Genomic DNA, 26839 nt, shown 5'->3' with positions numbered 1-26839 from the left:
ACAATGGAGATATCAAGAGTAGTAGCTATTAACTCTTCAAGATGAGGTATAGCTGAATTACAATGGAGAAATCATATCCAAGTTCACAAAAATACCATTTTCATTTCATATATACATTAAAACAATATAACTGAATTACAATACAACTTCAATTATATTTTTTAATGGGGGTCTTAAGGATTTGTTGAGGGAATGGAATAAACTGGGTTGTTGAAAGTCTTGATACTTATTGGGGAATAGGAATAGAACTTGGTTCGAATGATTTGACCTTTGTAAATTGCTAGGAAGTTGTATGCAACTAGGCTTCAAGGTAACTGTAATAAACTTATTTTACATACTGAAAGTTTCACAACATTATACTTTCTACAATCTATATAATCACAATCACAACAGGGCCAGATTACAATTAAAAACACTGATTACCAAGTATGACACCAAATCAGAAGCTTTGACATCAGAGTCAAATCCAACGATGCTGACTTGAGTAGTAGTAAGCACTGAATCTTTTACACTTCCTTCTAAATCCATGTTACCAATAATCTGTAAATTCAAAATCACACAAATTGAGATTTCCACTATAAACCATACTTAATATAAAACAATAAGTTAGGTATTTGAAAGGGAATATTTCCATCTTGTAAAGAAAATTCAACAAATCAGTCATCAAACATTCTAAAATTGACAAAGACTATTGAGAGAAAGAGACAGAAGGAGAAAGACACAGAGATATGAAAATTTCTGCAAATTAATTAAAAACCTAGAAATGAAAATCATGTTCCTGAGACAATCACAGCGAATTCTAACTATACAGAAACAAATTGGTACCCAGAAAGGGGAACCCAAAAACATGTCTAAAACAATGTTGAGTCATTGCAGTTGATTTAGCTAATTTTGTTTTGATGTTATACATTGTTAGGGTTATTCATCGTAATAAACATAATGATAGGTAAGAAATAACAAAGAATCTAGAAACAATTTGACAAAAGACAAGAAACAAACCTAGCGTTTTCTTGGCGAAATCAAAGACTGTTAACCTGCATAATACATTGATGAAAATATATAAATACCCAAAATTGAAAACAGAACAAAGTAGCAAATTTAACACCCTTACCAATTCTCAGAAGAAAAAAAAAAGCCCCGTTAAAAAATATGTAAAAGTAGAAAGTGATTTAAGGAAGGAAATGCGGAGGAAGACAGTGGGATTGGAAGTTGAGAATTGACTGATGGGTCAAAGAGCGAAGTGAAGTTTGTTTCGGATTCTGTTGTCTTCTCTTCTTCACTTCACACACGGTTTGAGTGAGTGAGTGTCAATTTTAGTGTGACTTTCAATTACGGCGGTGAACGGTGGTTACCTTGGTGCGAGCTGCTTCCATGGAGTCGGCGCAATCCCGCCGTGAATCAACCGGAAAACGACGTCGGAGTTACGGAGGTTAAGGTGGCGCGCGAGCAAGGTTGAGTCGTATGAGGTAGGAGAAGATTGTGGGGACTGATTGTGGGGTCTGAGGTGAGAACCATAGGATCATTACAAGTGTCCAATTATCTGATGGTTGTGATTAACTTATGCATGGTGCATAAGTTATGGCTTATGCACCATAACTTTAACTTATGCACCATAACTTTTGTCATCCTAACCTATATCACTTTATATTTAACTCATTTTTAATAAAATTTAATTTTTATCACCTCATAAAAAAGTCTACTTTTTTTTGGTGCTTTGTAGTTTGTACAATACGCCACACATTTCCTTCGACGTCATGAAAGAGACAACGTAGCGGTATACTATGTTTTGCACCCACTATTTTTGGCCATTTGTGACATGTGACATTTTCGTGTTCATTTGTGAGCTTATCGGTTTTTTTTTTTTAATATATCTACAACGTAAAATACAATAATATTTAGAATAATTATTAAAGGATGAGCAGGTTACTTTAGGTGACAGTGACCCGGCGTAACTAGTGAAGATTAAAACCTCAATATCATAGTAAGATGAGGAGGATAGATTGATTAGCATGAAAATTTTGGTAAAGGTCATTCGTGTAATCAACATATCCTATTTGGGAGAGAGTACCCTGAAGTCAAGAGGATGATGGCTGCAATATGAATTGCAGCATCACTTCTCATATGGATAATTGCATATGTACAAATTAAATAAAATTAGACAGACATATAATCACACAACGAATAAGATAACATAGAACAAGTTAAGAGAGATGATAAGACAAAGTTCATTAATTATATCAAAGCTAAATTAGCAAAAAACAAATTTCGTAACAAAAATTAGGAGTAAATAGGTAATTATCCCCATGAAATTGTAAGCAGGAGGGACCAAGTTATCATTGTAGTTTTATTATGTTCATTTGAAGTCATGAATTCAATTGTTCTATATAAACTTACAACAAATTACTCTTATACTACATCCCAAACTGAAGAAGAAAGTTAGGGGGATTTATCGCAACATTAACAATTAGCTAACTGTTAATTGTTTGCCTTTAATATCTTTTGAGTCAATGATATATATATATATATATATATATATATATATATATATATATATAAATTTTCAAGTTGGGGGGCATTTTGCACATAAGTGCAAAACTTCAGGGGGGTAATTGCAAAACGTCATGTTGACTAACAGAAGAATTTGACGGAGGGGGTAAATTGATTAACGTTGTGCAATTTCAGAGGAGTAATTGAAGTTTTGTTAATTTCAGGGGGGTAATTGACGAAACTTACAATTTCAGGGGGATAATTGCCTATTTACTTCAAAGATTAGTAACTCTAACAACAATAAATATTTAGTATATATAACATAATTATCAAAAAGAAAATGCTAAATAGCATTAAATGATACATATATGATACTCCATCCGTTTCAAAATGAGTGTTACTTTAGCCAAAAAAAATTGTTTCAAAATGAATGTCACTTTACATTTCCAATACAACTTTAATTTGTTTCTTCCAACTTTACCCTCAATAAATACTTCAACTTTTCTCTCACACAATTTTCAATGCAACTTTAATTTTGTCTTTTTCTTATAAAGTAAGGACAGTTTAGTAAAAGCGCTATATCCAATGATTATTTCATTCCATTTCTTAATCTGTGTGCCAAAGCCTAAAGCGACACTCATTTTGAAACGGAAGGAGTATATCAAACCTAACAAATATGGGATACAAAGTATGTTGGGGAGTTCGTACAGCCAACATGTTAAAGACTTTGATGGGCAAGAGAATTTAATACCATCTCAACTGAAAACCTTGAGACAACGAGTATGTGAGTGAATAACTTATCTATTTAGCTCATTTCTAATCGAGATAAAGCTCGAACAATTCTCACTTAAATTCTAACAAATTACAAATGGAATGTCCATTGAAAACGCCAAAACTAATACCACATAAACTCCCATAACTCAAAAATCCAACATTTAAGGTACACACTCTAAAAAAAAATCCCATAATTCATTACCCTATTATTCACCTACAACATTACCAAGGGTTTTTTAGTTTGAGATGGGAATGGATCCTCTCATGTCACATGAGAGTCCATTGAAAACATGAGATTTAAAGGAGAAATAGAAATATAATTTACAAAAAAAAATGAGATTTAAAGGCAGAGATGTGGATACTTTAGAAAACATTAGAGAAAACAAATGTAGAGGATCCATTTCAGTATCAGACAGTATACAAGATGCTGGATCACATGGAGTATTCTCGTTCATCAGAAAAAGCTATAAAGGCAGGAACTTACAGCACCAGTACAAATCAACCAGCAGCCATGAGAAAGATGAGCAAAAACAGAAGTAGGTTCAACAACAAACACATCAAATCATTAGAATCTATTTAGGACAGTCAAAGCTGGAACCTGTAAAGAAATTACAATTGGCAAGAGAGCTATGGTTGCTATATGATTTTAGAAAAGAAGAGCTCCATGGAAGTCAAAGCAACATATTTCAAGCCAATTATAACCATTTGGCCTCACTGTTTGATGCTCTTAAGAAAGAGCACCAGGCATTGCTATTGCAGTTGGTTCTTAAATTAGACTAATTTGCATTCGATTATTTACTCATTTCATATTAGTGACTAGTTATTAATGTTTGTGATTTCCATATTAGTAAATAGATGCAATGTTGAATGATCGATTGCAAAAGCCAACAACACAAAGTCGGAGATGTACACAACATATGTAGTGAATCAGAAAATGCAGAAAGATCAGTGGTGTTCTCTAGGATGGTGACAGTAGCTTAAGGATAAAATATTTTGGTTTGGAAGATGAAACTGACCTTAGGAACTTGGTTGAAGCCAACCATCTGTTGATTATCAATGGGGTGATTAATTAATAAAACAAGGCCTTAGACGACAAACTCAGCCTATTTAGGGTAATGTATAAGATAATGAATAATCTTTATAAAATCCATTTCAAAATATGAGATGTTAAATCAATTGAGTCTAAATGAACATCTAGTATGATTGTTTAGCAAGACATCATGGTACATCAAGAGCCCTGCATTGTATTGGGCAGAGTAATGAATTTGATTCATACACAAAATAATTGTTGCCTCAAGTTCAGCTTTTATGAGTCGCTGACTTGTTTCTTTTTTCCGTAGTGCTGCATAGCAAACGCAAAGGCCAATATGAGTAGAGGCAACAGGAATTGCAATGTCTTTGCAACAAATCCTGATGATTGATCCCTAACGCTTTGTGCCTGTGTTTGTGTAGATGGTGGCGAATTGTGGTCAACTTTTGTTGGAACGGTGGACGTGTCGACATGGCCAACAAAGTACTTATGCATCATTTCTATTGCAGAGTCACTGTGACCCACGTCTTCAAAATCAACAGTAGCATCCTTCCCTGTAAGAACACATAACTTTATTGTCATAAACCAATCATATTGCTATAGTTTTTTTTGCCACTAGATTGCTAATATATTATGAACCAACCAACAAGGAGAAGTCAATTACCGGTTGTTGAAATTAAAGATTCGTCACCTCCTGGATGATCATCCAAAAATGGGGTCACGTCATACACCTGCAACGCAACAATTGAACACATCTTAAGTATGATCAGTCGATGGATAAGCACATTAGTCCTAAAAGCTTGCAGTTTTATTTAGAATCTTATTAACTGTAGAGAGAAATCAGACGTGGCATGCTTTTTGTGATAAGATATTCAATTTGAAGCTGTCGCATATTTCTTACAGTTAGAAAACAAGGTAAGGAACAAAGGACGAGTATCTCATTCTTTCTAAACTTTCTTTATTCCAGTTCTTTTATTCAATGCAAAGCACTAGAACATGAATTTTTTTATATACTTCAGTTAGCACTAGAACATGAATTTTTTTATATACTTCAGTTAACCATGATATGATCATTCCATTCAGTTTTTTTTTTGGTAGTGGCTGGGGTTTGAACCCTAGACCTTGCATATTTTATGCATTGTCCCAACCAACTGAGCTAAGCTCACGAGGACATTCCATTCAGTCTTCTGATATAGTTTAACAAGGGATGATAAAATTATTAGTCATTTTCCAATTAGAAATCTCTCTTTAGTGCGCTTCAAGATGGAGGCATCTGTAAAGCCCTATATGCCTAATAACAATAGAACCCCTAAAATTGCCAAGACAAATCATTAATGGTTCATTTTTCTCTAAGATGGTATAAAAATAAACATTGAAACAATGAAATAGCAGCAATGGGTGCTAATGATTCAATTTACAAGACATAAGTAAGTAGGTTCATTTTTTTTGGAAAGGGAAGAAGCAGTATCATTCTGAATGGTTGTAGAAGGTTATGCAGCAGTGTCTTCGATTGGATTGAAGACATTGTAGGATTTAAGGACATGAATGACACATTCCAATAAAAAAATTACGAGTATTTATGAAGCACGGACGCAGACACATACACCCGACATGACACTGACACAAACACACGTCGACACAGACAAAATTTAGAGAAAATAACATAATTTAATTAAATGTAATCATAGGTGTCGGTGTCGTGTCAGTGTGGACACGATACATGTCGGACACAGGGACACGCCTTCAAAGTGTGTAACCAAACCGATCATAATTATTTTAAATTATCTCATTATCTTACATCACATAAATGGATGGGTTATAGTCTTGCAGGTTGAATTAGAGAGTGAATATGATCAGCAAAATAGTTTTGGATCTCTTTAAAGAATGAATAAAATCAATTTCACCACTACTTTGACAACTATATCTGAGGTGTTACAAATTTACAATGATGCAACAAGTCTCACACATATTCATTGCATAAAATGTTGTTGAATCCAAAACAGTGATGGATCTATATATGCACATGCAATTGAAAAAACATATAATCAAGCAAGAGAATAAAATGATAAAGAAGAGAGAAAGAGAAAGAGAAGGACCTTTCCATTGATAATAATCCAGCAATCAGTTTTGTTGTTGTGTTTGGCGATCTCATCAAACGTAAATGTTTTAGCATTTGAAGAAGCCATTTGCTGCTAGCTGCTGCCTCTATCACACAATGTATGTATGTAATAATGTATGTCACAGTCACGAAAAACAAAGATCCAAGCGTGTAGGTTGGAACAAAAAGCGCACAAACTTGAAGACAAATTCTTTCCACTTCAAACTACAAACTTCAAAGTGCAAATAACATCTACAACCCCACCAATTATTATTTTAGAGTAAGTACAAAATCAACTATAAAAAATATAAAACTACTCAATTAGAATATGCATAATATTTTTAGAATGAAATTATTTCATGCTGTGTTTAGTTAACTATTTTTTTGTTTAATTAAAATATCAAATATTATATGTAAAATGTATTTATTTTGTTGCTTCAATATAAATATTTTCAAATGACCACATTTACATATTAACTTTTTAAATAATATAAATTTAAAACAATTATTCCTTAAGATTTTATTATTACATTTTTTATGGAACTTCTACATATTATGCTACATTTTAAAAATACCTATTTAGACTTTGATAACAAAAATAATAAATTTACAGAATCATTCTAAAGATTTTTTTATACTTCACCAGATCATGAACTATGTTTGACTTTAATAATAATTACTTCTAAAACAAATTAAACTAATAATGATTTTTTTTTTAGGTGGAATCAATTTAAGTAGGAAAATATTTCAAATTGTTTACTTTATTTTTATTTTTCATCACTCCATCCCATAAAAAGTGTTTTTTTAGTAAATAACATTTGAGATATTTATAAGGATCAAGAACTTATTTCACCCAATGATAAATTATTCATCAAAGGAAAATGCTAAAGGTTGCAAGAAAATACATAGCGACAATTTCACGAGGTTAAAATTCATACCATTGCTTATCGTTTTTTCCACCTAACCTCAGAGTTGAAATTTTGACTTCCTTTAAGAAAAAGACACGTAAGGTTTCGGGATAGATTCAGGAAAAAACTTTTGCTAGATACTAGTAAAAGACCCATGCTTTCGCACGGGTCGCGTAACATTGCGATAGTTATATAAAAAATAATTAAATTTTTAATATTGTAGAATGTTTATAGATATTAAATGAAAGTTATGAGTATCAATATAATGTTTCTATTAAATATTTTCCTTTTGTACATACACAAATTTGTTTTTTTGAAGGAATATATAAAAATTTGTTAAATATTCGAGTCACACCAGTTATTGATTTTATTTGCTTATATATGTGAAAACAAATTTTTATGTAGATATATGGTAAAGTTGATATGATAAAATTTTGAAAAACTAATGACTATTTTCAAAATCAAAATTAATGAAGTGTTTCTATTAAATAAATTTTTATTTGATATGCAAAAGACTGTTCAATGTTTGCACCGCACCCGTTGCAGATTTTATATACTTATATGTGCATAAACAAATTTTTTATACATATATGAAAAAGACAATATATTAAAATTTTAAAAACTAATGCCTATTTTCAAAATCAAAATTAATGTACTGTTTCTATTAAATAACTTTTTATTTTATATGCAAAACATTGTTCAATGTTTGCACCGCACCCGTTCCAAATTTTATGTACTTATATCTGTATAAACAAATTTTTATATACATATATGAGAAAGTCGATATGATAAAATTTTGAAAACTCATGACTATTTTCAAAATATCAACATCAAGGTAGTGTGTCTATTAAATAAATTTTTATTTTATATTTAAAACGACGTTAAATATTTAAACGACACTCGTTGAGCATTTTATATGGATATATACGCAGAAGAAATTTTTTATATACCGATATGTGAAAGTTGTTATGATAAAATTTTGAAAACTCGTGACTGTTTTTAAAATATCAGCATTAATGCAGTGTTTCTATTAATTAAATTTTTTATTTTATATGCAAATCACCATTCAATGTTTGCACCGTCTCCCGTTGAAGATTTTAAATGTTTATATCTTCATAAACAAATTTATATATATATATATATATATATATTTTGGTAGTGTTACAAAGTAACGAGGAAAAAAGAAAAAGAAAAAAAGGGAGAGTCGAAATTAAGTTCCAAGCTTATCTCTCAGGATGAGAGATTCCATGCCAGGCGGATGGCAGTTCCAGTGAGAAGAACACCTTGCATGTGATCCTTCCTTAGCCATAAAGTCTGCACACATATTTTGTTCCCTAAGAACATGCACCAATGTTGTATTCTCATTTCCATGTAAAGCATCTCTAATATGAAGGATGTCAGTAGCATAAGTGTGCAAGGTATGATCACGATCAGCAATAATCAGGTCCACTGCTTCCAAACAATCACTCTCACAAATAATGTTGACATACCCTTTATTACTACAAAAATCAAGACCTATCTGGATAGCACGTAACTCAGCTAATAACGCATCACCTCCAGCTTCATAGTGAGAAAAACCAGCTATCCAATCTCCATCGTGGTTGCGAACAACACCACCGGCACCTAAACAACCAAAATCTTCTAGAAAGCTACCATCAATATTGAGTTTTAGTGTACCTTCCGGTGGGGGGGATCCAATGAACTAAGAGGCGCGATGAGTGTGGGTCCAAACCGAGATTGGGATAGTAAGAAATGCATTCATCATGTAACAAAAAGGTCTTTCGCACCACATCTTGAATGCGCCAATGTTGATCCTCAAAAATAGTATTGTTTCTCCAACACCAAGCATACCATACTCTTGTAACAAATAGAATAGAGGAAGTACCTTTTGTCATCTCATGAAGCCAAGCCTTGACATCCAATTCAGAGAAAAAATTATTATAACGCCCCATATTCAAGCGGAGCCAAAGCTCTTTAGAGTGCGGACAATCTCGTAAACAATGAAGAATATCCTCTATGGGTGAAGAGCAATAGTTGCAGCTTGGAGAAGCCACCATGTTGCAATGATGCCGACGGGCATTAATAGGGAGAGCATTATGAAAACAAAGCCATAGAAAGTGTTGGAGTTTTGCTGGTACTTTAAGGCGCCAAAGCCAATTCATGTTACAATTTACATTCCAATCTCTATTTTGTTGAAGCAGCCAATAATATCCACTCGAGCAATTATATTCACCTTTCTTTGCATGCCTCCAAGTCCTCGCATCTTGAAGTCGTACATCCAAGTTGTTAGGAGCTGGAAGCTGATGAATATAACGAACAATATCGGTTAGTATCATAGTACCAAGACCTTGTAAGTTCCACCTACCATCCTCCCACACATCCTTCAAACACATAAATGAATCGCTGATGTTAACGAATGGAACCAATTGACATAGGGGACCAAGTTGTGTCCAGTCAGTATTTCAAATCGATGAGTCTCCGGAGCCTACACGAAAACCATACCCTGCAGCAAAATTTGTAATGGCATGTTGAATACCACGCCAAGTGATTGAAGGTTTATTATGTTTCTTGTTCATCTATAAAGACGTGTTGCCCATGTATTTATGAGAAAGAACTTTCACCCACAATTTATCTTTATTATGAAGCATGTTCCACACTAACTTACCAAGCAGAGCTAAATTAGTAAGTCTAGCTTCACGAATACCTAGGCCACCAAAGCGTTGAGGGGTTGTAACCATATTCCAATTAACATGATTCCAAGTTCGAGAGTTCCCATCACCCCCCCAAAGAAAACTCCTTGCCATCTTATCTAACCTGTTGCAAACATAAGTAGGAAGATAGTGAAGTTGCATGGTATAAACGGGAATTGCTGTTGTGACAGACTTCACTAGGCATGCTCGTCCTGCTTTATTCAAGATATTTCCTTTCCAAGTAGCTAGTCTTTTTGAAACTTTGTCAACTACGCCATTATATACATCTCGAGAAACTCGACCCTTGACAAGAGGAAAACCAAGGTAGTGTCCTAAATCCGCCACAAATTTAATAGTTGAAATATCTTATATCTCACGCTTTCTTTCCCCTTGAACCATCCTAGAACACATAGCTTTGGACTTTATGGTATTAATCCTTAATCCTGAAGCTGAACAAAACTCCTCCAAGGTATCCATAACCACTTTGACCTGGTCAATACTAGCTTCACAAAACAACATAACATCATCAGCAAAAAGAATATGAGATAATTTTGGGCCACCCTTAGATACCTGTATAGGTTTCCATATTCCACTTAGGGTTTTCTGTTGAATACTAAGAGATAGTTTCTCCATACAAATGACAAACAAGTAAGGGGATAAAGGATCGCCTTGGCGTAGACCTCTAGATGGAGTAAAATGATCAGTTTTAGCACCATTCCAGAGAACACTCAAATTGCTTGATCGAGCACAACTCATGATGAGAGATATAGTTGTCGGGGGGGGAAACCAAAATCATGGAGTGTGAGTTCCAAGAAGTCCCAATTAAGCCTATCATATGCCTTTTCAAGATCAATTTTGAACACAATAGAGCCTTTTTTTGCACGAGAATGATGTATGAAATGAACAACCTCCTGGGCCAGGATGGCATTATCAGTAGTACCTCGACCGGGGATGAAGCTACTTTGAAGAGGACTTATCAGGTCGGCAAGAAACGGTCGCAAACGACTAACCAAAACTTTTGTGATTACCTTAAAAATGACATTACAAAGACTGATGGGTCTAAAATTCTTTAACCTTTGTGGATTACTCTCCTTGGGAATTAGGACAATTAATGTCTCTGCAATTGAAGCGTTAATAGTACCCATATTGAAAGCCGCATGCACAAGATGTCATATGTCATCACCAATTCTTCCCCAAAAATGTTTGAAAAATATGGGTTGGAAGCCATCAGGGCCAGGCACTTTATACGAATTCATACTAAACACGGCTCTCCTCACCTCTTCCTTAAGGACCGATGTTGTAAGAGAATCTCTGCATTGTTCATTTAAACGAGGTATATCATTAACCAATAGAGTATTTGGAGTAGTGGAGTGATCTACCTCAAATAACTGTTTAAAGTAATTTATGGCTTCTGCTTGGAGGATAACATCATCGGTATTCCATTGACCATTTTCAAGAAAGAGACCTTGGATCTTATTGCGCTTTCTCCTCACTAGTGTCTGAGTATGGAAAAAACTCGTGTTACGGTCTCCTAGTTTCACCCAATTCTCCCTCGACTTTTGGTACCAAAGGATCTCTTCCTGTTTCAAAACATCATTATATTCTTTTTGGAGTGATGCTTCAATCATGTTGAGGTGGGTCGAATCAACCGTTTCTAACTTGTGTTGCACCTGCTTTAATTTCTCCGCAAGAGTACCCTTCCTTTTATGAATGTCACCAAACACCTCTTTGTTGAATGTAGTTGCATCGAACCGAACATGCTCAAGACTTGCAGGTACAATATGTTCACCTTTATCCCAAGCTTTATAGACTACCTCTGGAAAATCTTTATGAGTAAGCCAAGCAGCTTGAAAGCGAAAGGGTCGCACACGTTTAGCTGGAACAAAACCGACACCCCTTAAGAGTATAGGGCGATGGTCAAAATAATTTTGTGTCAAGTTTTCTACATAAGCTTCTGGAAAAGTAGTACGCCAAGCACAATCACCAAGGACCCTGTCCAACCTTTTAGCAACCTTTAGAATCCCTCGTTCCTTACGAGTCCAAGTATAAGTACTACCAGTCGCTCCAAGGTCAATAAGATTGCACTGCTCCATCATATTAGAAAATTTCTCGGCTTGTCTAGCTGTAAAGATGCCCCCCTTTATCTCAGAGGGATGAAGGACTTCGTTGAAATCTCCTATCATAACCCAAGGACTCAAAATATCTTCACGAATAGAAATAAGATAATTCCATAATTTTTCACGATTGACTAGTTGAGGGCTACCATAGATAACAGAGCAAAACCACCTATAATTAGCTTTTTTAATGCAAATGGTGACCGCTTGAAAGTAGACATCTATCACAGTAATATCATAATCACAACCTTTACTTTTCAGCACCCAAATACCTCCCGAGTGACCGGCCGCTTCAGAGAGAGTACATATCTCATAACCTAAACGATTCCAAAATAGTGATGCTTTTGAGAAAGGACAATGAGTTTCCATGATAAAAATAAAGAGAGGATGATGTTTTCTTACCAATTCCTTAGCATGTCGGCGACCCTCAAGACTAATAGCACCTCTGATGTTCCAGCTCAAAATAGTAAGATCTTCAAAATTCATGGTAAAACATATATTGTAGCGTGTCCTCTCACAACGAGAGAAAAATCAAAACTCTCACAGCGAGGAGAGAAAAATCAAAACTCTCACAATAAGGGGAGAAAAATCTCTCACAACGAGAGAAAAATCAAAACTCTCACAGTGAGGAGAGAAAAATCAAAACTCTCACAATAAAGAGAGAAAAATCAAAGCTCTCACAACAAGGAGAGAAAAACCGTATTTAATAAAAAAAATATAAGACCTCTGCAACATAAATAAATGCCACCAATCATAAGAAACATAAGCAGCCACCAAATCAACACTTATAGGCAGCAAGCAAATCAAGCACAAGCATCCAATTCATGGAGCAACATGATACAAACTAGAGGGAGAGAGAAACCCTTACCGTAAAAAAATTGAGAAAATATTAATTAGAAAACCAATTTGTTGTTGTATCGATTGTGGCAAGAATTTGAAGCCAACAATCTATCGTAGAAAGCCAACTAATTCAGACTCCATAGCATTGATCGATCACCCCTCAAGGAATTGAAATCGCAATCGCTGACAGGTTAATATGTTTGATCGTTATATATGAAATTATTGCAATCTCACCTGCTTGCGTCCTTGAGAAAGTTGATATGATAAAGTTTTAAAAACACTTGACTATTTTCAAAATATCAACAATAATGTAGCGTGTCTATTAAATAATTTTTTATTTTATATTTAAAACATCGTTAAATCTTTAAACCGCACTCATTGAGGATTTTATTTTCTTATATATGCAGAAGAAAATTTTTATGTACCGATATGTGATAATAGATATGATAAAATTTTGAAAACTCATGACTATTTTCAAAATATCAACATTAATGCAGTGTTTCTATTAATTAAATTTTTATTTTATATGCAAATCACCGTTCAATGTTTGCACCGTCTCCTGTTGAAGATTTTAAATGTTTATATATGCATAATCAAATTTTTATATACATATATGAGAAAGTTGATATGATAAAGTTTTGAAAACTCATGACTATTTTCAAAATATGAACATTAATGTAGCATGTCTATTAAATAGTTTTTTATTTTATATTTAAACATCGTTAAATGTTTAAACCGCACTCATTGAGGATTTTTTATTCTTATATATGCATAAGAAAATTTTTATGTACCGATATGTGATAGTTGATATGATAAAATTTTAAAAATTAACTCATGACTATTTTCAAAATATCAACATTAATAATGCAGTGTTTCTATTAATTAATTTTTTATTTTATATGCAAAACACCCTTCAATATTTGCACCGTCTCATGTTGTACATTTTAAATGTTTATATCTACTGCAACAAATTTCATATACATATATGAGAAAGTCAATATGATAAAATATTGGAAACTAGTGATTATTTTCTTTATGAACAACTATGTAGTGTTTCTATTGAAGAAATTTTTATTTTATATGCAAAACACTACTCAATATTTGTTGGACGAATTAAGGAGATAGTTTTAATAAGAACAATTATGAAATTTATTTGGACTTCAATTTGTATATATTATTAGTAGATCTGTAATTATCCGTAACTAATTTTTTAAAAAATAAATAAATTAGTTCTATAGTTATCCATAATTAATTTTTTTAAAAAAACAAATAAATTAGTTTCATAGTTATCCGTAGAAATTGGTTAGCATTATCCTTAATTAATTTTTTAAAAAACAAATAAATTAAATTTTGCAAAATGACCATTATGCACTTAAAATTAAGGAGATCATGAGTTTTAATAAGGACAATTATAAAATTTTGCTATACTTCAACTTTTATATATTGTTAGTAGATAATAAATAAATTAGTTCTATAGTTATCCATAATTAATTTTTTTTAAAAAACAAATAAATTAGTTTCATAGTTATCCGTAGAAATTGGTTAGCATTATCCTTAATTAATTTTTTAAAAAACAAATAAATTAAATTTTGCAAAATGACCATTATGCACTTAAAATTAAGGAGATCATGAGTTTTAATAAGGACAATTATAAAATTTTGCTATACTTCAACTTTTATATATTGTTAGTAGATAATATTGTTCTTCACCCAAAGTATAAAATAAAACATAGTTTAAGATTTATTTTTCTGTAAATTTGTAACACATTTTTTTCCGAAGGACAATATTGTAAAATATGTCTTTATATCAGAACTTAGTAAAAGAGTTTTTTTTTTTTTTTTTATGAACGGAACTTAGTAAAAGAGTTCTTCATTTCGTTTAGGAAATGAAGAGAATTGTTACTCAAAGAATGAAGTCGAATGGAATAAAAAATATAGTTGATTTTTTTTTTTTTTTTACAAGAACAATCTAGTTGTATTTTAATAAATGGTTTTATTAACGAGTGTCTCTGAAACACTCTTTAAGTATTTTAAATTAAGTAATTATTTTTTAAAAATGTTAAAGTTTTTTAATTTTTTATGTACTGATTACACAAGTCTTAATAAAAAGTTATCATATAAGGTCGTGCCCGGGGCACCAGTTAACATTTCCTTTTAAAAAAAATTATGTTTTCCCATTCACTCCAATTCATTCTACCTTTATACCACCAATTACATACCAGCCGAAAAATGCTAGAGTTCCCGAGAAAAAGCATCCCGACATTTCACTATGGTGTAAATTAATATGTGGGCACCACTTCCTTTTTTCAAGCACCCATGTATTCCTATAAAAAATACCAATCCAACGGCTGCTAGCTGTTCGGGAAGCTTTCGGGATTAACTGTGTCGGGATAAATAGCACAGCTGTTACATACCATAGTTTATCTTACTTTCTGTTCCTGTTTTTTTTCGTTTAATTTAATCAAAAAAAAAAAAATTTGCTGGCTAGGCTACCCAAGCATATGTTGGCCTAAATGAAAGGTCGCTAAAATGAGTCTGGAATATTAATATGCTAAAAATGATAGGTAAGGAATAAAGGCTTAAGTCCCATAGTATTTGAATAATATTACATCAACTTGAACAAAACACAATTTTTTTTCAATCAGAACAAACATATTTTAATTAAGTAACAACATTATTGGAGTTACAAATTTATTTCAAAACATCACTATTTCAATAAACAAATAAGGAGTATATATGAACCATATATCACAAACCACCATCCCCCTCTTAATAGAAAACTAAGGTAGCATCCGGTTAAAGTCATGCATGCATGCATGCATGCATGAGTCCATACATTTATTTTCCACTAATGAAGTGGGGAGAATCTTCAACCTTTATTCCCCATACCATAAGCCAGAAACAGAAAGAACCAACTACGTACAATCAATTCAAACACTATCTTCGAATCAAATATTGCGATCATCAACATGTTCCTTCACATGGTAGCCTTCACCAAATGGCTTCTTTGAGAGAGAAAGACGCACTCCTGGATCATGATGGGAGCAAGAAGCGTGATACAGTAGAGAGTTATTGACACACTGTACATTGCTGTTCATGTATGCAGCCACTGGAATTGAAGATTTTGTTCTTCCTTTGTTATTCTTATCTTTCTTGTTTATTTTTCCTTCATCAGCAGCACTTGAACTCTCTGATTCACCACCATCATCTTTGATTGAGTTCCCCTTCTTGTGAAGATAATTGGGTTGGTGTTTCTTTTGGGATTGAACTAGTTCCATATAAGCTCCTCTGTTTTCCCCTGCAATTGTTATCACTCTCATGCCAGAGTCCTCAGAATCTAAAAACTTTTTCTCCTTGCTGGTTTCTCTTCCTTTCACAGTAATGTGTTTTCCATGATGAGAAGAATTGCTGTGATTTTGAGTCTGCCTATGGAATTCACCATTGCTGTGATTTTGATTCTCCTTATGCAATTCACCATTACCATTGTGTCATGGCTTAGGCACGTCAACAGTTTTCTGAACTAGCACTGCTTTTGGCTCTGCCTCCACTGGTATCTTATTAGAATGTTCTTCACGAGTTTTGAATTGTGAAGGTGGGAGTGTCAAAGGAGAGGGTGGTGAATTAGTGGATCTGGCATTTGGTGAATGCATTGGGCTACGAACGTTCGGTTTAATAGTCTTTGGAGATTGAGTGGGAACCGGAACACGAGAAGTGTTGGGTGTAGTTTTCTCCGGGGAAGAACTGCTTGAATATTGTGTTGTCTTTTGAATAGGAGAAGATGGCATGGAAGATGATGAAGAAGAATTAGGAAACACAACCCTATGAGGTGGAGATGAAGGTGTTTGTTCTGTTTTCTTTTCTTGAGGTTGAGTCTGATTATGGGGTGATGGGGGTGCTGAAGCAGTCCTAAATGTGGGTAGAGACATAGTAGGGCGTGGTTCAGGTGCAGGTGCAGGTGGGGGTGCAGGTGCTGGTGCTGGTGTGGGTGTGGGTGCAGGTGCGGGGCGAATGGAGGTTAAGCGGAACCATGGACGAACCGGGGGTGGGTTAGCCATGGTGTTAAAAATTTGTGAAGAGAAGTTGAAAATGAAATATGAAGGAGACACAAAAATATGGGAGAGGCTGTGTTTTATTTATAGAACCGTTTTCACCTCATAGGAGAAAAGAAGAAAAATGATGAGTCTAAAACACAAGTTGTCGCAGGTAGGAAAAGAAAAAAGGTGAATAGAATAGACCATGAATTGGAGAGATGACCCGTATAAAATTAAAGAAATGGGGAAAGCATCGGATTCAATTGGCACTTCCAGCTGACACAAGCTCACAAAGTAAGATTGGTATCTCATTGGAGTAATTTAAGTTGAATTTTGTTTTGGAACCCACGGTGTTTATAACTTCTATTGTCACAAATACATCTACTTGAATTGAAAAACCTGTCTTGCTTCTTTAAGGATCAAACTTGTGTGAGCAAATACCTAATTTAGTATTTAGAATTGTAAGACGGTATCAATATATATAGTCCTCACATTATCTTTAAAATTGCAAAATATTAATCATATATTTGTAAGGACTGTAATGATATTATGTTCATAATGTGGAGGATAAATTCGACGTGAAGTGAATAATGTCGTCGTGGATATATTTGATAACAGATCCAATAGTTTAAAGGAAAATGTCATATTATTATCTTAAAATATTGATAATGTGAGAGATTAGATACACTCGTACATGACTTTATCTTTATTTAATGTTGTTCTTCCTATTGACTTTGCTTGGTGAGGTAGTGAGGTACCGATGCTTTCTTCTGTTTCCCCTTTTCCTCGCTTTCGTTCTTTTTAAGATGCTTCAGTTCATGGGACTTAACGTACGTAAAAGAGGTCCCAATGATGCAAACTATCCTAATTTCAGCGATACAGAAGAAAAGAACATATCCCATAATGGGAACTTATTTCTTGTCTTTGGTTGGCATCAATTTGTTTCTTTATTGGTCACTAGTACATATAAAATTATGGTTCAATTTGTATCAAAACATCCATCTTTATATTTCAATGGTGCATCTTTTTTTCTTTTATTGTATTTATTTATTTATGATTGAGACAATGATTGAGACTAGAGCTGAAGAACCGAGACTCAAACCCTAGTGAAGAAGAAAATACTAACATACCAACTTTTTCCTATTAAAAAAAATAGGCACCTCACATCTTAACTTTGAAATTGCATTTTTACATTTTCTTTCAGAAAAAAATAAAATAAAATTTAGAATACCACAAACTCAGGAATTCCATGAATATATATGATGCATTTTTATCTTTTGATTAACAGAGATCATAACAGCAAGTTTGTGATCAACGGAAAATATCTAAGGTTACAACTGAGAGCTAAGTAAAGAAGGAAAGTTTGCAAATACTCTCTTCCAAGATACATTAATGAGGTTGGGTCATTCTTGTTCAACATTTCTTACTCAAATGTACACAACAAGAGGCAAGCCTTAAAACAGGGGATGCACACAATCCGTCTCATCTCTATCATTGAACTCGACCCGGATCCATGATGTCCCTTTAATCAAACCTAAACCAAGTTATTAAGGTCGTGTCTAGCCTTGTTTCATGAAAGAAATTAAAACAAAGTTGAAGTGGATCATATTTCTTTGTTTGAGATATAGAGTCGGAGATGGGTTTGGGTTAATATTCATCTTACTCAACCGAATCCTCATACATAATACATGCATGCATATTATTACATTGTCCAGCTTCTTTTAGTAAGGTTATTGAGTTTAACTTTCCTTTATTTACGTCTAAAACATATCCTACATGCAAAATCATGTAGCTTTATATGACATATCTTTCCTTCAAATTTTCAACATAGTTTCAGTGACTTTCAATTTGAGCTGCATCTGAAGTATATACCTATAGAATATTTGACCTTGCTTGATTTAATCTAAATTCTGATAAGTTCCAACAATATTTCTAAACAATTGCCTACCAAATGACAAGGTGCTAGCACCATTCCTTTATGTAATAATTTGAACGTAAGAACATTTTTATTTACTACATTATACAAAAGAATGGTGTAATACAATTATGCAATACTTGACTGACACGCATTATGTTACGAGGTCAAAGGAAAATGCAGAATAGCAAATTTTGCATTTATTGATATTGCCAAATACTGATTTGAAAGTAAAATACCTGGGAACTTACTTACATATGAGAATCATACATTCAAGGCCATTTTGTGAACTCAAACACTTTCCATACAATATCAAGTCCAGTGGGAATCTGCCACACAAAGAGAAGAACATTCAATGTATTCAGAGCAATGTGAAGATTTCTGGCTGTTTCACTGCCTTTCTGCATCGGTGGTACTAGAGCTGCTGCCAGTGCCCATAAGACGGTAATGCCTGTAGGGAAAAATTATCCAAGTGTTATCAATTTTCTTTAAAACCAATACAATTCCCAACTCAGAGAGCTACAAAGATTCCCAACTTCGTCAGATTGAATATATTTCTTATCTTTATCCCAAAATTGGCAATCCCGGATCACATAAAATATTAGTTTGTTGGTACACTACACCGCTATAGCATTGTTATTGCCACTATTTGACAACACTTTGTACTAAATCGAGTATCTCTGAACAATAGGGGTTACTTAAAATTCGGTTACGCTATAGCTACTACTATTTGAAAAAATTGCTTTACCGTAACTACTTTCCATTACATCGACCTCATCTGAGATCTTTCAAAATAGCACAAACACCCCCTCTAATTCTTAAGTACATGCGAACCTCCCTTATTTTTCTCTCAATGTGACATTAACCTCCCTTTTCCTCTAACACCGTTAATCCCCTGTAATCTCTCTCAATTCACAATCATAACCCCCACTTTGGCGCACACAGAGAAAGGTTTTGATACTTCCGTGCACATGGCTTGAAGTTTTTGAATTGATTATCACTTTTCTGAATGGGTTGCTTTGCTAACCCCCTTGTTTAGTCAAGTTATGGATATTAAGAAGAACTTTCTCTCAGGTTTAAGGCATCAAAGTAGTAAAGTGAAGGTTGGGAGTTTTAAGTAACATGGATTGCTTTGCCAACCCACTAATAAGTTCATCTATGTGCTATTTTGTGCCTTAAGATTTAACAAGTTTGTGTTGATTTTCAATCTGTTTCTGTACAATTTGTTCAAACGTTCAAGGCTTTGACGAACATTCTACCTGTCGGTTTCAAACTCTTGGGAAGCTCCTTCTAGATTAAGTACGGCCAATGGTGACCGTGGCACTTTGGGACGAAGACATTTTTACAAGATGACAGGGTATAAATTTAGGGATTTAGTTTTATTTAACAGAAGCAAAAAGGTGTTACCTGTAAATGGAGGTAAGTACATTTAGAAAACAGAGGGGGTGTTTGTGCTGTTTAAAAATGCATCAAGGGAGGTAAGTGTAATTTGCTCTTGAATCAAATGGGAATTTAGTGTTTACCTGCTCCTGCAAATAAATGTGGACCTGGAAATAGCTTTCCTGTCCTTAACCATGTGTTGAGTCCTCCACCAACAGCCTCAAAGACACCAAATCCTAGAAGTATGGATCCAGCATTAAAGTGTTTATCCCTGTATGAACCTTTGATAAGCTCTTTCCTCTCCTGAATATCAGTAACCAACCAACAAATTAGGTACTCATCAGATTCAGCATTTTATGTATAGTTCCTCTCACTAATTACAAACTTAGTATTAAAATCCAGGATACCATAGTTAATGAAACTACCACTGATAAGAAGGCTTGTACTAATGATTCAAATAACACATAAGCTAAATTGCTCATCTAATGATAAAAATCAGTGTCCATTACTTAATCCGAAAAGTCCTTACATCACAAAAAAATAATAATATATATATATATCACCACCAAGAAGCATGCAATAATACATAAAGGGTACTACATACTACTGCTTACCTCAGTAAGTTTCTGGATTTCAAGTTCAACAGGTGATGGCGGTGAAATTTCAAGTGCTTTACCATCAGGGGCGACCGGTGCAGGTTTGAGTTGTTTCTTGAGCTCATTAATATCATTTTGAATAGTCCTAACTCGGCGCCATTGCCACCCCAAATAGCCAGCATATAGAGTATAGAAGAACAAACCACCCAACACAATGGGGTGAATGAGAGCAAATGTTCTTCCTTCAAATATCCCAAACTCTCCACCAACAGCAAGTGCATCCTGTTTCAACAACATTCATATCATGGATTGGTTAGAAAACAAAAGAGTAAAGATATGGATGAAAGAATAGGATGCTTGCTTGCTTGCTTGCCTTGGTATCCAATAAGAATGGAAATGTGATTGCTGTGAGGGATAGAAGAGAAGTTTGTTTGATATTAATTTGATGATCTAATGAAAACTTTAGTGGGGTGGGAGGGACAATATTGAATTTGGATGGAAGTGGAACAACATGTTTTGAGGTTGATTGGCGTGTCTTGATGCTTGAAAGAATGGGAAGCTTGACAAGACTGAGTGTGGAGGCCATACTCTCTGTCTCTGCCTCTGCCTCTGCATACGGGGTTCACAGTCAGGAAGAGGTTGAGGTTGAAGATCCTTCCTACCTCAAAAAGATAAGGTCCATATGTTTTTTTACTGGAGATAAGGTCTTCATGTTTACAAATTATATTCATCTATTTATTTTCACCCTTTTTATCTTCTTTAAATTTAATTTTTTTTTTTAAAGATTAAATTTAAATTCTAAAATCCAAAATATTTGAAACTAGAATATTTTAATCTTTTACTTAAATGTCTTCATTTAGAAATTAGAAGTAATAGTTCAAATTCATAAACTCAATAATAAATCATTCATCTCTAGTGTGAGATATGATGAATTGTTACTCGTTGATATCTCGTAATTTGAACGAAAATCGCCGTATGCACAAACATGAAATGTAACATAAAGAACCTTGGTGCAAGAACAATTGCGAAACCTCAGTGTACCATGTCGCTTAAGAGAATGTTTTTGTAGTTCATGCGAAAAGTATGCTTATCATAATACTTTTTTAAAATTATGTGAGCATTACGAAAACATTTAAAAAAATTTAGCAAATTTATCTAAGCTTCCTAAATCCTCCAGCATATTTTATGAATTCTTCCATATTAGAGAAATTTTCATTTTATGAAGGAAAATAAATCACTCTTTTAAGCTGACAGACTATCCTTCCTTCTCTCTCTTTTTTTTTTTTCTCCCAAGTTTTTTCTCAAAATTCGTCCATCCCCTCCTTCTTCTTTTGAAACTCACAATCCCTAAAGTTAAAACTCTTATATTTTTATTCGACTAGCTCTTCTCGTTCTTCGAACCCTGCTCCTTGTCCATTTTGCTTTCGGGTGCCTGGGAGGTAACTTACAATTCATCCGGCATGACTTGACTGCTTTAATCCCAAAACTTAACTCTATACCATAGCCTAAATCTTTATTCCAAGGTTTTTGATGACTATATCTAGGGCTTCCTTTCAAAAAATAAAAACTATATCTAGGGCTTAAACAAATTTGATATACTTATAATATTTAGATATTTGTAATTTTAGAAAATTTGTTTTGTAACTATTTTAATATTATTAATTTTATTTTGGATCAAAATGAAAATTTTCATTACGTAACCTATTTTGTCAATTTTTTAAACAAGTATCGTTCTTATTATGTGATTTTCGAACCAAGTCATTCAAACACTCAAAGCAGGTCGAGATCAAAATTAAAAATATGTTCATGTCATACTCGAGTCAAACACCAAACTAAAACGATTATTGAGTTTAAGCTAAACAAAATTTGAGTGACAAACTCATTTTCTATATTATATTCTTCTTTAGAGAAATGATATTTGTACAACAACTATGTGACAATTTTTGTGCAACTTTCTCTTTTATACTCATATTATGCTCTCTCTCTCTCTCTCTCTCTCTCTCTCTCTCTCTCTCTCTCTCTCTCTCTCTCTCTCTCTCTCTCTCTCTCTCTCTCTCTCTCTCTCTCTCTCTCTCTCTCTCTCTCTCTTTTGACCAATAAGAAGAGAGAAAAAGATGGTTGAAGTAAAACATGAAAATATTTACATCATACATCGTTACAGTTTTCTAGTTTAATTATATTATTTTTTCTCCTTGCTTGGATGCTTTTTCTCTCACATTAGATCCAACGTCTATACTCTATCCTACGGGTAAGGTACTACAGTGCCCTTATCCGTACTCGAACTCGTACCCTCGTGTGCAACAACTTTAGTGCCCTTCCCCATACTCTATGGGCACCTTAGTGTCCATACCCGCACCCATTACCCGCACTTTAACTGTGAAAAGACAATAAAAATATCAGAATCGAAATAAAATTATGGTTCAAAATATTTTAAATCAATTCATAAAATAATATGAATTGTAGTATTTAACAAAATAAAAACATCCAAATTATCCTTCAAAAATTGTATACCAGCAGGAGGGGCCGGTTATTGTATTAAGTAGTCTTTAGGTTTAGGTTTAAGCTTAAATAGTTAAATAAATAAATTAATTATTAACCGGTCCACAAGTCCTAGCTCAACTGGCAAAATGCCGAAATTGTTAGGCCGGACGCCATGACCGGGGTTCGAACACCGGTACCTCCACTAGTGTGTGTGAGTTTATAATGACTTTACCATTTCATCTATCTACCAAAAAAAAATTAATTATTAACCGAAAATAAATAAATTATTTATCATATTATGTAAATACGTATATGCGGGTTGCGGGGCTGAACAATATAGTACCTTTTTTTTTTGAACAAGCCAAAATGGAATATATTAAATTTCCAAAGGTGATTCATCTCGCACAAGATGTGCAAAAGAGAACACCCAACATAAACAGAGTTTAGTTACAGTCTTACTTCAAAAAATAAAACGAATAACAGAAGAACATAGACAAAAAGCTACACCAGCACACCCATGCATAATAAAGGATGGTGTCCCCAGTCATTATAACTGAAGGCAAAGCTGGGCATATTTGCCTTAAGCCAATTAAAAGACATAATCTTGACCATTTCTGCTAAACGATCCGAAGTCAATAACTTTTGCTGAAAAATCCTGTTATTTCTTTCCTTCCATATAACCCAAACACAAGCATGCCAGATTAATGTCATAAAAGAATGAGTAGACCTCGACAAACCTGCCAACTGATCAAATTGTTGAAAGTGGTCGCCTATTGTAGCTGGAGCAATAAAAGAAATGCCTACCCACCGATAAACATAGTGCTACACTGAACCGAAGACGTCACATTGAAGAATGAGATGAGCTGCAGTCTCAGAACAGCCGCACCCCCCAATGCAAAAAGTGCCATCCTGATGAATAATTCCCATACGAAGAAGGTTATCTCGAGTTGGAAGTCGTTGACGAAGGAGCCTCCAAGTAAACACAGAGACCTTAAGAGGGACTTGCCTTTGCCACACAACGTCGAACATACCCCGTTCTATGGAGTTAACAGATGTTGTAATATAGTACCCTTACCCGTACCCATACCTATTTAAATTTGCGGGTAATACCCAGACCCAAGCTCAGACCAATGAAAGCGGAGTTTTACACTATCCATTGTGGGTATTTTTTGCGGATACCCATCGGGCATGAGTCCAATTGTCAACTCTACTGTCTGGGCATGGCAATGGGGAAGGGTGGGAACAAGTTTTACCTTTTTCGTCCCCATACCCTACTCTTATACACTTACATGTTACCCTACCCATATCCAGCGGGAATGAGAAATCAGATCTCATCCCTGTCCCCGACGGGTTCGGGTATCCCCGCCCCATCCCCATCCCCGCAGTGGATAATTTTTTTAAATAAAAATCAAAGTATTTTACATCCCCGGATGCAATATTGTAATGCATTATCCAGCAAAAAGATGATGGTGATCGATGACTATGGTGAAGGAGAAGAGAGAGGTCGAGAGTGTGAGTTATGGAAGGAGAAAAGAGAGAACTATGATAAATGAGTGTCATCTGAAAGACTGAGACTCTGATTGTGTTAGTGAAATAATTTAGGGTTTATGTTTCTATTTATATAAAAGAGGTAATAAATTAATTTTCTACATTCGGGATGGGTTTGGGTATGGGTTCAAGGTGGGTACCTATACCCCCGTTACCCGTCCCGTACCCGTGTTATAAAATCGGTGAAAACCCAAACCCGTATCCAAACTAAGTCAAAGCGGAAAAAACCCGTCAAATTAGGTTTAGTTCGGACGGATACCCGTGGTTATGAGTTTTGTTGCCATGTCTACTGCTGTCATTGTGGAATGTCGAAGATTATATGTCAAAACTAGCATGATACCCGTGGGTACGCACGGATGAGCGCGTTACACTTTTTTTTTTTTTTTGAGATGCAAGTTGCAACCATGTAAAAATTACAAAATTAAATAGATCTTTGTATTGATATATTAATAAAAATATAGACCAATTATATAAATTATAAAAAAAAAATTGTATTAAATATGAGTAAAAATAAGACATGCGTATTTATTAAAAAAAATAGGTCCCGTATTAATAGAGATTAAAGAGTTCTTTAGTAAGATACTTATTTTGCAGCAAAAAAAGTTTGTAATTTAGTTCCTTAGTCTATGAAAAGTTTAAAAGTTGCAAATTTTAAATTAGACTAAACTATTCTTAGTTATTTTTTAAATTTTTGTTTCTCTTTTATGAGAAAATACCATTTTTAAAAATAATAATTCAATATTCAGTTTTAAGATCGACTAATCTGATTGGTCAAATTTCATCGTCCACTTGCAAGTGGTATTTAAGTCAGTGCAAAACTCTACATAGATTAACCCACAAAAATTAGCACCATGTGAAGAATCAACTCAAATGGGTTATAAGAAATAATCATCTTATTAAACACCATCAAAATACACAAAAGAAAGGGTATGGATTACAATGGGAAAGATCAAAGATGTCAAGCCACAAAAGTTGGGCTGACTTATAACTAAACATGATTGAGAGAGGCCAAGTCTATTATCTAATTATAAAACTTAATGTCTATCAAAAATATAATCTTACCCTTTCTTAATTTTTTGACACATCATCAAAATTATATCCTTTTGTGTCTTTTGCTTCAACCTCCCTCTATTTTTTCTCTTTTAAAAAAAAATTTAAAACAAACTCATTCGATAAAACACACTAACTTAATCTTTTTTAAATAACAAACAAACTTAATCTTTTATTTTCTAATTAGCTATTCTCTAATTATTAAACTTAACGTGTACCAAAAATACAATCTTACCGCTACTTAAGTTTTTGAGTCGTCATCAAAATTATATTCTTTTGTGTCTTTTGCTTCAACCTCCCTCTATATTTTCTCTCTTAACAACAAATTAAAACAAAATCACTTGATAAAACACTCTAACTTAATCTTTTTTTAAAGAACAAACAAACTTAATCTTAATCCCAATCAAAATAAATTTTTCTATAATTCAACTTCTAAATATCTAAAGAGTTAAAAACAATTTACAGTCTATTATCATTCTCTAATTATTAAAGTTAATCTTTCTCTAATTATTAAAGTTGATGTGATTTTGTAACAAAAAATCCATTTTTTTATAGTTGTATCCAAACAAATTAAATTATTTAAAACTTGTGATTTTAATTACAATACCCAAACAAAATAAATCGTGATTTGTATTATAAATTCTTTTAATTAATAGATATCGAAATCTCTTTTATTTTAATTTGTAACAAAATGGGTCCTGAATTGTTTTTTTTAAAGAGGTGGTTTTTATCATGATAAAAAAATCTATAAATTATTGAATGTCGTTTTTTTAATTCATAACAAATTTGTCATATATTTAATTTACATTTACTAAAAATAAACTTTATGTACATGTGATTTTATCTCATCGTGTGTTTCTAATGAAAAAACATTAATAAATACATTTCACTTATGAAT

The 26839-nt window shown here is 33.5% G+C and overlaps 3 protein-coding genes across 9 annotated transcripts; all 3 read right to left on the bottom strand.

Annotated features, from left to right (window-relative positions):
• Nucleotides 1–4381: 4381 nt before the first annotated feature.
• On the bottom strand, nt 4382–6585 carry LOC146911719 (cytochrome b5-like). Its single transcript, XM_085726654.1, has 3 exons — nt 6388–6585; nt 4956–5022; nt 4382–4845 (listed from the first exon to the last, which is right to left on the bottom strand). Exons 1-3 carry the CDS (start codon nt 6475–6477, stop codon nt 4568–4570), a joined length of 435 nt encoding a protein of 144 aa, XP_085582780.1. The 5' UTR covers nt 6478–6585; the 3' UTR covers nt 4382–4567.
• Nucleotides 6586–15570: 8985 nt separating this feature from the next.
• LOC146911718 (uncharacterized) lies at nt 15571–17046 on the bottom strand. The gene has a single exon (XM_085726653.1). The coding sequence runs from the start codon at nt 16993–16995 to the stop codon at nt 16429–16431; it is 567 nt and encodes a 188-aa protein (XP_085582779.1). The 5' UTR covers nt 16996–17046; the 3' UTR covers nt 15571–16428.
• Nucleotides 17047–18216: 1170 nt separating this feature from the next.
• On the bottom strand, nt 18217–21503 carry LOC146911717 (plant/protein). 7 transcript variants are annotated; one of them, XM_085726647.1, is made up of 5 exons: nt 21236–21503; nt 20881–21144; nt 20410–20569; nt 19126–19337; nt 18217–18505 (listed from the first exon to the last, which is right to left on the bottom strand). In XM_085726647.1, exons 1-4 carry the CDS (start codon nt 21446–21448, stop codon nt 19159–19161), a joined length of 816 nt encoding a protein of 271 aa, XP_085582773.1. In that variant the 5' UTR covers nt 21449–21503; the 3' UTR covers nt 18217–18505; nt 19126–19158. The 7 variants fall into 7 exon arrangements, with proteins under 7 accessions (XP_085582773.1, XP_085582772.1, XP_085582777.1 ...); XM_085726646.1 differs by having other exon boundaries at nt 18217–18493; XM_085726651.1 differs by having other exon boundaries at nt 19138–19337.
• Between the last annotated feature and the right edge of the window lie 5336 nt (nt 21504–26839).

The sequence above is a fragment of the Medicago sativa genome, chromosome 7 (genome assembly GCF_051527215.1).
Source record: "Medicago sativa cultivar Bolivia chromosome 7, Bolivia_mono, whole genome shotgun sequence".
NCBI lineage: Eukaryota > Viridiplantae > Streptophyta > Magnoliopsida > Fabales > Fabaceae > Medicago > Medicago sativa.
The sequence above is the reverse complement of the archived record's forward strand: the minus strand, read 5'-3'. Positions and strand labels throughout refer to the sequence as shown.